Source organism: Chiloscyllium plagiosum, unplaced genomic scaffold, assembly GCF_037043375.1.
Source record: "Chiloscyllium plagiosum isolate Xiang-an unplaced genomic scaffold, Cpla_swu_hap1 HiC_scaffold_7, whole genome shotgun sequence".
In the NCBI taxonomy this organism is placed as follows: Eukaryota; Metazoa; Chordata; class Chondrichthyes; order Orectolobiformes; family Hemiscylliidae; genus Chiloscyllium; species Chiloscyllium plagiosum.
This window is the reverse complement of record NW_028270145.1, coordinates 48,330,362-48,343,457: the sequence shown is the minus strand read 5'-3', so window position 1 is coordinate 48,343,457 and position 13,096 is coordinate 48,330,362. Positions and strand designations below refer to the sequence as shown.

Below are 13,096 nucleotides of genomic sequence, written 5' to 3'. Positions count from 1 at the left end.
CAGGGAGTGGAGTGCATTATTTCTCCCTCCATCTCCTTGGAGAAGGAGACTTGTAGTGGTAATGTCTTGGGGTTAGTAATCCAGAATCTCAAACATGTATTTTGGAGAGGAGTTCATGTCTCACCATGACAGACGATGAAATTTGAATTTGGTGAAACATCTGGCCTTCACAGCTGGCCTAGTGGTGACTGTGGGACCATTGTCAATTGCTGTAAAAACCCATCTTGTTTACTAAAGCCCTTTTAAGGCATAGCACTGCTGTCTTTACCTGGTCTGCCCTACACATGACTCCAAACCCACAGTAATGTAGTTGACCCTTAACTGCCCTGTGAGCAGTTGTGGTTAGGCAATAAATGTTGGTCTAGTCAGTGATGCCCATGTTTCATAAACAAAAATAACGGCAGGTCTATGCCCTTGCCACTGTACCAAAACAGCTCACTCTTTTATGAAATGTGTAAGTAACATCCTTTGTGACCATGACAGAGTAAAAATCCACCTACACCCTTTTCAACCTTTATGCAGTCTTTGATACAGTTGGTTACATTATCTTCCTCCAGTGTCCCTCCACTGTCGTCCAGCTGAATGTGTTTGTAATTTGGTAGTTTTATCTGTTTAAACATCGTCAAAGAATCTTCTTTCCATTCCTACAAAGTGACATCTAATATCACCAAGGTATTATCTTTGCATAAGCATAATGTAGTTGCTTATCTACATGCTACACCTCAGTGAAGTAATTTGAAAATGCACTGTAAATATCCACACAGGCTGACGATATCCACTCTGTACCTCACCACATCTCTCGACTCTGCTTACATTGAAAAATAGATCTTGGTAACCAGTAGGGGCTGTGATGCATGCTGTCATTGAGCCAATTAGCAGATGCTTCTGCATCCAGGTAGACATGGGCAGCTTCCAGCCAGGCCTGGAGGACTGGTTCCATGGTCTATCAACACAAGGCTGCCTGCAGGCAGATAAACTGTGCCAGGGTGTCCATGGGAACCTAAAGACAAACTTAAGGTATTCAGTTGGCTTTCTTTAATTAGCCTTAGTAGGATCTTAAGGAACTGTATGAAAATTGCTATAGAACTCCATAAATGAGCCATTTCACACGAGGGCGTTAATTGCGATTATAAACTTTCTGTACTGACTCATTGCTGTCTGTCTGTCTGTCTGATCGGTGTTCTCTGCACTTAAACTGTGGAGAAATTTGATTTCATGCCTGATGTACTATAAGTGGAACTGTTTGCAAAATTCCCTCTAAATTACTATCGGTCAGAAGCATGAATTCCATTAGTAGAGGTACGATAATTTTAGTTTAGTGTTTATTCTTTGTGCTGCTTGAGGCTGTTTACAATCTGACTGGTTTCAGTCGCTTTAAAGGAGAGAATACTAGCACTGGATTAAAAAATTAAATTGTGACCTACAAAGCTAACAATTGAATTATTCATATTTGTCATGAAGAAAATTCTTATCTATATTTTGCAGTTATCAAACAAACTAATCTTGCTGATATTTATCCTAATGCTTGATCACAGAATTCTTATGGGACGTTGCACAGCTAATTGCAATGATTAAAATCACTGAATCACTGCTACAGCATCTGAGAACTGTGCAAACTGGGGAAGCAACAGCATGTCTGCTCAACCAATCATATTGAAAAAGCCTCATTCCAACACACAGCTCTGGATGTTAAACGTCGGTGCAGATTGGAGTAGGCAGCAGTTTTGCACCATTGGCCTCTGTCCCACTAGCTTTCAACCGTACCCTGACCATCAGAGTATCATAGGATCAGCTTGGTTGCTGCTGGTATGAGGCAGGTTTCAAGTTCAGGCTGATTGTTAATCATTTGCGTTCCTGCACTGACTGGGACTTTCAGTTAGCAATGCAGCAGCCATCGTCAGGGTAGATGCCCAACATGGTGGACTGAGCCTGATCAATGAAAGGGGGGATGGACGGTGAGTCACATGGACTTTCCAACCAGAAATGCTGCAGCTGCTATTCATTGCCCATGAGGGTTGTCACATGCTCACCGCTCAGGAACTGGGGCCATTTTAAGTTTATTTTGAAAACCTGACCTCCTCTTCAGAGAGACATCTCAAGAACTTATCCCAACTCACTGCCTAACATAATTGTCCCCTGCTGTCTAAAAATCTGTATGGAACGTACCACACAGGTTCAGAACCTGAAACTGAAGTATGAACAACTGGTTAATTCTTCATTTGACTAGTTTGATTTTCTTCCAGAGGTCATTCCCTGGTGATTGAAATACATGTCATTTTAAAAACTTTGAAATGGTATTGATATAGATTTACCTCTTTTGACCAGGCAGCAGGTTATTTTATTTGCGAGATTATCTCAAATTGCTGAACAACCTCCATGTAAATATTCAATCTGGAATGTGGATTGGGACATTCAGTCTTGTCCTAACTATTAAAGGCTGCTCACTGTTCCAAAAGCAAGGCCACCTCATTTAAAAGTGGACCTCTATCCGAGCGTAAACCCTGTCTATTTGCTTTCCACAGGTTGATAAATCTGTTTATCTGCAGCAATTTCTCTTTAAAATTAAACGTCAGCATTTAAATTGTGTTGCATCTCTACTTGTTGCTCAGCAAATCGTGACACTTTGATTTCTTCATTTTCTGATTAATTGTGGCAGTATTGTTGAGTGGTGGTATTAAGGAGCCAGCTATCTAACTTATAGTTTGAACTAGCATTTAACTATTGTTGTTATTGTCTGACAATTGGATGGCAACTTGTATCTGTCCTATTGCAATATTCAGCATTAATGTTTCCACAGTAAAAAGGAGCAGTTACCACCTTATTGAAAAAGAAACCATCTGCTTTATGTCTGAAATATTGGAATATCTACCCAATAGATTAACACAGAGCTACAGGTTGCATGCAGAATTTGTATGTTCTCGCCATGTCTGCATGGGTTTCCTCCAGATGTTCTGGTTTCCTCCCACAGTCCAAAGATATGCAAGTCAGGTGGATTGGCCATGCTAAATTGCCCATAGTATCCAGGAATGTGCAGGTTCGATGGATTAGTCATGGGCAATGTAGGGTTACAGAGATAGGGTGGGATGCTGTTCGGAGGGTCATTGTGGACTTGATGGGCCAGGTGGCCTGCTTCCACACTGTAGGGATTCTATGATACCAATGTTGGAAATCTGGGAGTGCTGGACAAATATAGCAGGTCTGGTAGCATCTCTACAGAGAAAACAGAACATTTTGAATTCAGCATCCCTCCATTAAAACATTCTTTGTTTCAGATCTACCCAATAGACATTAGCTGTATAGTCAATATAAAGTTACTCTTTTCAAAAATATTTTTCTACCTCTTGAAACTCAGACTCCAAGATGTGGTGTAGCTTATGTAAGTTTCTCAAGAATTTGTTTAATGTAGTGTGTATAGTAATCAGTGGACTGTAGCTTTACATAATTGTGTTATGGCTATCTGAAAAAATTGTCGCTAATGCAACGTTTCTATATCTGTAATTAAATGATAAATTATTAGAACGATTGAATGGAAGAAGAAAATAGAACTTGCATGGCCTTCTCTGTCCCAAAGTGTTCACAGATATTTTAAGCATATAAGCTGTGTGGTTTGAAGATCAACTCACTTTGACAAGGTTTCCCCAAGCAGAAATTGAAATAAATGACAACTTGCTGAGGAAAGATTTCTCCAGGTAAAATTAAAGATTAATAATAAAACACATTTTTAGCAGTTTGTGTTCCCATGTTTTGGGTCTCTCCACTTATTGAGCACATCAGCATCACTTGACCCTCCTGCAAATAGACCTTAAAATTTTAATGTCATCTTGGTTTCTACTATCCCGTTAGTTAAAAATCACACAACATCAGGTTATAGTCCAACAGGTTTATTTGGAAGTACGAGCTTTTGCAGCACTGCTTCTTCATCAGGTGGAAGCTTGTACTTCGAAATAAACCTTTTGGACTATAACCTGGTGTGTGATTCTTAAACTTTTGTCCACCCAGTCCAATAACGGCACCTCCACATAATGACTATCCAGTTAGGCAGTGAATAATTTATCTCCTGCCAGTGATTTTCTTGCCTCATAGAAGCTAAACTGTAAATAACTTTAGAAATAAGATCAATGATAGAACAATACTTTAGCTTACACTACATAAAACAGATGTAAATACAATTTTCGCAAAATAATTTGATCAATTCGCTACTGCAATTCACATCAAGCAGAGATGATCAGTCTCTCTGCATTAATTTGGCTTGTGATGTTTCTTAACTACAAATGATGCAGTTTTCAGCCTCACAACAATCCTATTTCTTCTTAAAAAGTCACACTTTTCACAGCTTTAAAATTTTAAAAGAATCACTTGAAAATGGAATCTGTTATTGTGGAAGGAACAATTTTGGCATGAAGGAGGTTTTATTGAAATGACTGATTATAATATAATATTGTACCACTGATATAAGTACTGTAATTTGCTGAGGTTGCTGATTTTACTGGTGCTTGATAGTCTTTAGCAGAGACGGAGCTGGGTTTCCCTCCTGACATTGCTAATTCTCCTTCATTGTACGCTGAAGTGAATGGCCGACTTGGTATTGTTAGTATCTCTAGTCTAAGCGTGATAGATAGGTGACCTGTTTCTCCACTCGGGTGAGTCAGGTGGGAAGATTTTGATCAGAGCCCAATTTGTGCCACTTTTTGAAAGTATCACTGTCCCATTTGCCATCTCCCTGAAATAATACCTATGAGCTCAAATACTTCCCTTCCAGGTTAGTATGTCTAGCACATGAACATATGACAGCACATTCATATTCTTAAAGGGAAGCTGGAAGATATTTCACAATCCTGAAAGACATCCTAAAAGTAATATGTTTCCATCAAATCATTGATACTGCAATGCCCATCCTGTTCTCCCATTTTTTTGGATTTGCTGTGTTAATTTGGAGGCTTTTTCTCAAGGCAGCTTTGTGATTGCTTTGTGACTAGTTTGAATGCATTGATCAAATAATTTGTGGTGTTATTATAAGTGACACAGGTTTGGTAAGTGCATTGCTTTGATATAAATTATGGAAAAAATGAGGACTGCAGATGCTAGAGAACAGAGCCAAGAGTGTTGTGGGGGAAAAGCACAGCAGGTCAGGCAGCATCCGAGGAGCAGGAGAATCGATGAAAGGGCTTGATACAAATTGTACCCATAATGGAGTTGGAATATCAACATTGTAGGCTGCTGATCAAATGTTATGCTAAATTAAAAATGCATTGAAAATTAGCTGCAGAAGCTCAAGTGCATTTGAAGCCTAATATACCTAAAGCTAATGATCTTCAACACTTATTTTATTTAAACTTTCAGCCAGGCGGGAAGATTCATGCCAGCATCCCATTGTCACAGCAGGTCTGTAATGAGAGCAGGCTCTCCATGTCTGAATCAGTGTCAGAGTTCTTTGATGCTCAAGAAGTGCTTCTATCAGCAAGCTCTTCCGAGAATGAGGTAAGACAAAATATTACTTTACTTTGAAGGACAAGATTGATTGTGGCGGAGGAAAAGCCAAATTTTGACTGATCGTTGTTGATATTGGTTTTATGGAGCATTCCAGCTGTTCGCTTCAGTTATAGCATGTGTGCTCATAATAAATGGGATTAAATACTTACAGACTCATCCTTTCAGACCATGCATTTTTAGTTAGAAGTGTGTTTTCTTAAGCTTGCCCATTCCTAGAGGTCAAAAAAATATGAGACCCCCAAGCTAATCGGAAAAAAAGATTCATAGTTTGAATTATTGACAGGTGCAGAAATTGAGTGCAAGTCCAATTATTTTTTTGTAAATTGAGTTACCTGAGGAAGTCCTGGATCCTGACTCCTCCAGGACATACTCTAAGGGTAGAAGTGGGCAATGGGGAATGTGTTGGCCTTCAATTGAATGGCTGGATAAAAGACCAGGGAGGGCAAAACTACAATTTTCCGATGTGATTTTGGCAGTTATGAAGTTTGGCGCATGTTAGTATAGAACTGTCAGATTCAAACTGAGCAGAAATGAAAGCTACATTTTATTGCAATGAGAAATATTGTAACTTGGGCATTTTATCTTTCAGGTGATTGCACAGACACTTTTAAACAAAATTTATATTGCTGTCCCTCTAAGATGCTGTCCGCTTGCCTCAGAATTCCTATCCTCTAACGTAATCTTGTAGTCGCAGTATTTATGTGGATGATCCAGTTGAATTCCTGGTCAATAGTGACCACCAGAATGTTGATAGTGGAATTTTTAGCAATAATTGTTATTGATTGATTGTCAAAGGATGGTGATTAGCCTCTCCTTTCGAGATGATCGTTGGCCAGCACTTGTGTAGTGTGAATGTTACATGCCATTTATGAGCCCAAGACTGAACATTGTCTGGGTTTTGCTGTGAATGAACATGGACTGCTTCATTACCTGAGGTGTTGTGAATGGTGCTGAACATTGTACGATCTTTAACAAACAACCCCACCTCTGACCTTAAAATGATGGAAAGGTGAATGATGAAGCAACTGTAGACACAGGCCCAATGAGATGACTCTGAAGAACTCTCATAGTGATCTCCTGGAGGTGAGATGGTTGATCGCCAATGACCACAGGCTTTGTGCCAGGTATGATAACAACCAGTGAAAGATTTTATCCTGGTTCCTGTTGACTTCGGTTTAGCTAGGGCTCCTTGATGTCATACTCGGTCAAATTCTGTCTTGATCTACCTCGCCTCACCTACAAAACCAGGTGTGCAATACTGTTCACTTATTTATGTTTTTAAATATATTGCTGGAAGTTGATCTCAAAATTGAAAAGCACTGTCTCTAACTTCCTCCAGTTTGTTCACAAGCTCCAGTAAAAATTACACTATATTCTTGTATATAACCTAGTTGTATTTAACATTTCTGGAGCCAAGATGTACCAGTAATTTTGTTTTTTCCCCACAATAAATCTGATTGTACTATTTTTAATCCTCAGGGATCCGATGATGAATCCTATGTCAGTGATGTCAGTGACAATATTTCAGAAGATAATGCCAGTGTTGGAGAGACTGTTTCTCGACAATGTATGAACAAAATCTTACATTACAATTTTGTAATGATGAAATTTAAAAACATCTGAAAATGTACTTTTCAGTGTGTTGAAAAATATATTTCAAGTTTCCATCAACAATTTGGATTCAGGAGTAGAATTTGAGTTCAGCACCAAATTTGGGGTATATTTTGTATAAAGAATGGTGACAAAATGCAAGATGATTTTTTTTTAGATTACTTACAGTGTGGAAACAGGCCCTTCAGCCGAACAAGTCCACACCGACCCGCTGAAGTGTAACCCACCCAGACCCATTCCCCTACATCTACCACTTCTCCTAACACTATGGGCAATTTAGCATGGCCAATTCACCTAACCTGCACATTTTTGGTCTGTGGGAGGAAACCGGAGCACCCAGAGGAAACCCACGCAGACACTGGAAGGATGTGCTAACTCCACACAGACAGTTGCCCGAGGCGGGAATTGAACCTGGGTCTTTGGCGCTGTGAGGCAGCAGTGCTAACCACTGTGCCACCATGCCGCCCAAGTGTTAATACACTTGCAGAATGGCTGTTTAATTGAAAAACAAATTAAATCCAAGTACATGAGACATGGTGCATTTTGGAATGAAGATTAAAAAGAGCACACAATCCATGATGGGCAAGTTCTTAAATGGGGTCATGGGTCGTGCATCTGAGGGTGGGACTTACTCCTACTCAGGAGCAGAAATGCTACTCTGCTTATTAAGGCATCTTATAGAGTAATGTCGCTTTAGGGAAGCCTGTTTTCTACCTGGGTTTGGGTGAGAGGGAGCAACAGTCATCCCTCAGTTAAATTCAGCACCTTTGGAGTATTGTGAACCTTTCTGATCTCCATTTAACAAATAGAAGTGAAAAATGATTTACCAAATTGCTAGCAAACCTGAGAAATTATACTGAATAGACTAGACTGAGTAGGATGAGACTTTTTGTTCCAGAAAAGAGAAAATTGAGGGAAACATGATTGAGGTCTTTAAGACAATGAAAGAATTTGATAGAGTATGAGAGAGTATGCTTCCTCCTATGGAAGAGATCGAACTAGCTATAAGAATGTCAGTAATAAATCTGAAAATGAGTTCTAGAGAAACTTTGTTGGCTTAGTGGGTGGTTAGAATTTACAACTCAGTAGCAGAAAGAGTAGTTGAGGCAAACAGGATAGATGTATTCAGCGGATGTAGTGTAGGCACATGGGAGAGAAAGGAATAGAAAGATTTGTTGATGGGGTATGGAGGAGGCTAATGTGTAGCTCAAACATAAGTCTGCTTCTATTGGAAGTCTGTTCCTCAGTGACTAAATTATAGTTAACCACCACAGCATACTTAAAGAATGCACATTTTTATATATGTTGCAAGGAGCAGTACAGTATTGAGACTACATTTATGAATGAATATTCTTTCACTGCGACATCTATCATATTCCTGAAATGGCCTCTGATCCATACTGTTGTTTAAGTTCAGTTTACTGTTTGAATTTGTTAATCATTTCTAAATTTTCTGTGGCATCTGCTTTTGTACATAGTTGTAGCAGGAGGGATAGCAGGTTGTCATAACTAGAACTGAAAATGTGTTGCTGGAAAAGCGCAGCAGGTCAGGCAGCATCCAGGGAACAGGAGAATCGACGTTTCGGGCATAAGCCCTTCTTCAGGCTTATGCCTAAAACGTCGATTCTCCTGTTCCCTGGATGCTGCCTGACCTGCGCTTTTCCAGCAACGCATTTTCAGCTCTGATCTCCAGCATCTGCAGACCTCACTTTCTCCTGTCATAACTAGAAACCAATTAAATTGAAATAATATTGGTTAGATTTTAATTGAATTTTAAGGGAATTAGCATAGCTTGTACACATTATATTTTAAGTTGGAAGAGCTACTTAATCAATCCAAACGAGCAGTCTCTGCAATCAAGGAGAGCATTGGAAAATTGAGAGGTGACAGATTAGCAAAGACTTCGAGCAAAGGATAGAGAATTAACATCTGAGTCTTCATTTCACTACATGATATTCTTGTCACTTAAATTAACTTCCAAGCATTGAATGATAATTGTGTCATACCGTAGGATCTCATTAAACTAATTGCAGCAAATTATCCTATTGAGACAGTGGGTATCATTATACTACGCTAGCTACCAGTACATCCTTATCTCCTGAAACAAGAGACCTCAGATCAATGACCATGCTCAGCTGGTCTATGATTTAAACATTCTGTATCATGGAATATTCATGATAAACAGGAATCTTAACACTAAAGGTGTGTTTGTTGTTTCAGGTTTAAAGTGAAGAGTAACTGAGTGTGAGGAAGTCTCCGTGTTAGTAATGTGATTTACGTGACCAGCTTTACGCAAGCAGCCACAACAAAAACTTGCATTTGTGTAGTGTCCCTCATGCAGGAGTATGGAGCACCTTTAGTGGGGGGTGCGACCAGCAAGAGGTGGTAATGATGAAAGGAGAGCAGGGGTTCCCAAACATACATCAATGGACAAAGAGTATTTTAAAGAGAGCTTCAAAGGACAGAAAGAACATGACTGAGTCATTTTGGATTTAGTTTGAAAGAATACAGGTGTTGTGGATTGGTACCTACAATGGTGTAAAGGAATAGTATATAGAGCCAGGAAAGTGGAAGGACAAGTTTGAAAGCTGGGAACAAGAATAGACCATTCAGTCCCTTGAGCCTGTTCCAACATTCAATCAGATCATGTGATCTTTGTCCTAACTCCATATACCTGCTTTTGACCTATATCCCTTAATAACTTTGCTTAACAAACATTTATCCATGTCAGATTTAAAATTAATCCCTGATCCAGCATCCACCGTTGTTTGTGGAAGAGAATTAACACTATCATCCTTTGTGTGCAGAAATGCTTCCTAACGTCTCTTCTGAATAATCTGGCCCTAATTCTCAGCCTCTGCCCACTAGTTCTAGAAGTCCCAACCAATGGAAATAGTTTATCTTTATCCACTCTGACATTTCCTGCTAATATCATGTACCATTCAGTGAGATCACTTTTATTGCATTCCATTCGCTTGCCGTGACTTCATATCCCTAAACACCTTTGGCTAGGAAAAAAACCCTGCCATTTAAGATTATCAATTGAACTCATATCACTGCTCCATTTGAAAGAGACTCCTTTCTCCTACCGCCCTTTGTGTGAAGAAGTATTTTGTAATTTCTTTTTTGTATGAACTAGCTTGAACATTGAAGTTCTCCCACATTCAGTGGAAGATATTACCCTGAATGCAATCCATTCATTTCTTTAAAAATGATTAACGTCAGCACAGTTTGTTGTCTTGGTTAATTTGACCACAGCAGCCTTATGCTATAGATTGTTTAGAATTGATATAAGAAAGACTTAAAGGTGATTGGTGGAAGACGTAACCATGGAGATATTGGTGTTAATGTTGATATCTTCAAGGACATTGGAAAGGAAGTGCGAGTCTTATTCAGAGCAACATTTGACAGAATAAAGCAGCTAAGTTTAGATTTACTGAAATAGATATTCCTTTTAAAGGATATTGGGATTCCAATCGTAACTAACGTTGACAAATAGGTATTTGGGATTGATGAGTCATTGCTTAGTCATCAGAAGCCTTGTTGAAGTCAGGCATTCAGTTAAAGAAATAGATGTAGATTTCATGAAGCAAATCAGTTTCGGAGAGGGATGGAAAATAATCTATTAAGAAGGGATGAGGATGGACTAATGTTGGCAGTAGGGTAAAGATGGAGGAGATCCTGTTCTGTCTACTCAAACTCCTCATCTCTATGGCTTAGTGTAGCTTCATCAGAATAGCTGATCATCTACCTACTCAATGTAAAGAGAATTTGGATTTAATTAACAATATTCCTACTTGACATGAAGTTTAATTTCTCATACAATTGTGAATTCTCAAGGACAGGGAAGAGAATAGAGCTGAATTTTAAAATATAATTACTTAGGCTTCCCTGCTCTGTAAGGAGTACTTTTCAATATATAAACTATGGCAGATTATGAACTATTGTGTAATGAAACACTTTGTTTCAGTTAATATCTAATTGCCATGGTAACTTTGATTCCTTCTTTGGTCTGACATCAAATGTAATCCATTAGTAATAGATCAAAATAGTTCTAATGTGATTATGAACATTTAACTACTCTTATAAATAAGAAGAAATCTTACAAGGCTGTTAATTAATTGTATGAGTTGTTTATCAAACAGTTACTAGAGCTCACTGGGAAAGGTGTAAAGTCCTCTGAGCACTGTATTCATGTCCATGAACAGCTTTCATTTTAAAAAGCACTGAAATGAGCAGGTATCACAACTTTTATGAAATTCAGTAGTGTGCTATGTTGTAGAATACTGAGCAAATGGGCTTGTATGTACCTTGGGGAAACATCGCTCTCCTCCTACTGCTCCCTCTGGTGACATGGTCCCAATACCCTCCTGCCTTACACAGCCATTCTACCTATTGTTACCAATCCCATTCTCAGTTATCCCTCTTTTGTCCAACCCCATTTTTCGATCTCTGGTCCATATCATTACTCGTTATCTCTGCCCTGATCCATCCCACCCTCTATTTTCGCTCTCCTCCCTTTCCCATTTTCTCTTTTGTCTCATTCTCCATCTTATCATGCCATATGTATGAACTGATAGTTCTTCTACACATTAGAGCAAATGAATTACAAAGCGTGTAGAGAAGAGGCACGGAGCTTTAAAACTTGATCTTTGATCATAAACATCCTTAAAATCAATTCATCTCACTAAACAATGAAACAAAGCTGACTCAATGTGGCCTTCCATCCATTAACTATGAATTTAACTTCCATGAACCACTGGTTTCCAGGCTGATACATGTGGCTGAGTCATTGCTAAAGCCATTTGCTTATTAGCAATTCTTCATATGAATATTTTGCGTCAGTATTTACTGTGGAAAAGGATATGGAAGATATAGACTGTAGGGAACTAGATGGTAACATCTTGCAAAATGTCCAGAGGAGGAAATGCTGGATGTCTTGAAACGGATTAAGTGGATAAAGGTGGATAAATCTCCAGGACCGATCAGGTGTACCCGAGAACTCTGTGGGAAGCTAGAGAAGTGATTGCTGGGCCTCTTGCTGAGATATTTGTATCATTGATAGTCACAGGTGAGGTGCCGGAAGACTGGAGGTTGGCAAACGTGGTGCCACTGTTTAAGAAGGGCAGCAAAGACACGCCAGGGAACTATAGACCAGTGACCCTGACCTCAGTGGTGGGCAAGTTGTTGGAGGGAATCCTGAGGGACAGGATGTACATGTATTTGGAAAGGCAAAGCCTGATTAGGGATAGTCAACATGGCTTTGTGCGTGGGAAATCATGTCTCACAAACTTGATTTGAGTTTTTTGAAGAAGTAACAAAAAAGATTGATGTGATCTATATGGACTCCAGTAAGGCGTTCGACCAGGTTCCCCATGGAAGACTGATTAGCAAGGTTAGATCTCATGGATAAAGGGAGAACTATCTATTTGAATACAGAACTGGCACAAAGGTAGAAGACAGAGGGTGGTGGTGAAGGGTTGTTTTTCAGACTGGAGGCCTGTGATCAGTGGAGTGCCACAAGGATCAGTGCTGGGTCCTCTACTTTTTGTCATTTACATAATTTGATTTGGATGCGAGCATAAGAGGTACAGTTAGTAAGTTTGCAGATGACACCAAAATTGGAGGTGTAGTGGACAGCGAAGAAGGTTATCTCAGATTACAACAGGATCTGGACCAGATGGGCCAATGGGCTGAGAAGTGGCAGATGGAGTTTAATTCAGATAAATGCGAGGTGCTGCATTTTGGGAAAGCAAATCTTAGCAGAATGTATACACTTAATGGTAAGGTCCTAGGGAGTGTTGCTGAACAAAGAGACCTTGGAGTGCAGGTTCATAGCTCCTTGAAAGTGGAGTCGCAGGTAGATAGGATAGTGAAGAAGGCGTTTGGTATGCTTTCCTTTATTGGTCAGATTATTGAGTACAGGAGTTGGGAGGTAATGTTGCAGCTGTACAGGACATTGGTTAGGCCACTGTTGGAATATTGCGTGCAATTG

At 39.4% G+C, this 13,096-nt stretch overlaps 1 protein-coding gene across 9 annotated transcripts in view; it reads left to right on the top strand.

Moving 5' to 3' along the window:
• osbpl6 (oxysterol binding protein-like 6) overlaps nucleotides 1–13,096 on the top strand; it is a 171,089-nt gene that overhangs the window by 131,734 nt on the left and 26,259 nt on the right. For all 9 annotated transcript variants that reach the window (XM_043693527.2, XM_043693522.2, XM_087988988.1 and 6 more), the window contains 2 exons: nucleotides 5,341–5,478; nucleotides 6,970–7,057. In XM_043693527.2, coding sequence (XP_043549462.2) covers nucleotides 5,341–5,478; nucleotides 6,970–7,057 — 226 coding nt within the window. The remainder of the gene's footprint in view (nucleotides 1–5,340; nucleotides 5,479–6,969; nucleotides 7,058–13,096) is intronic.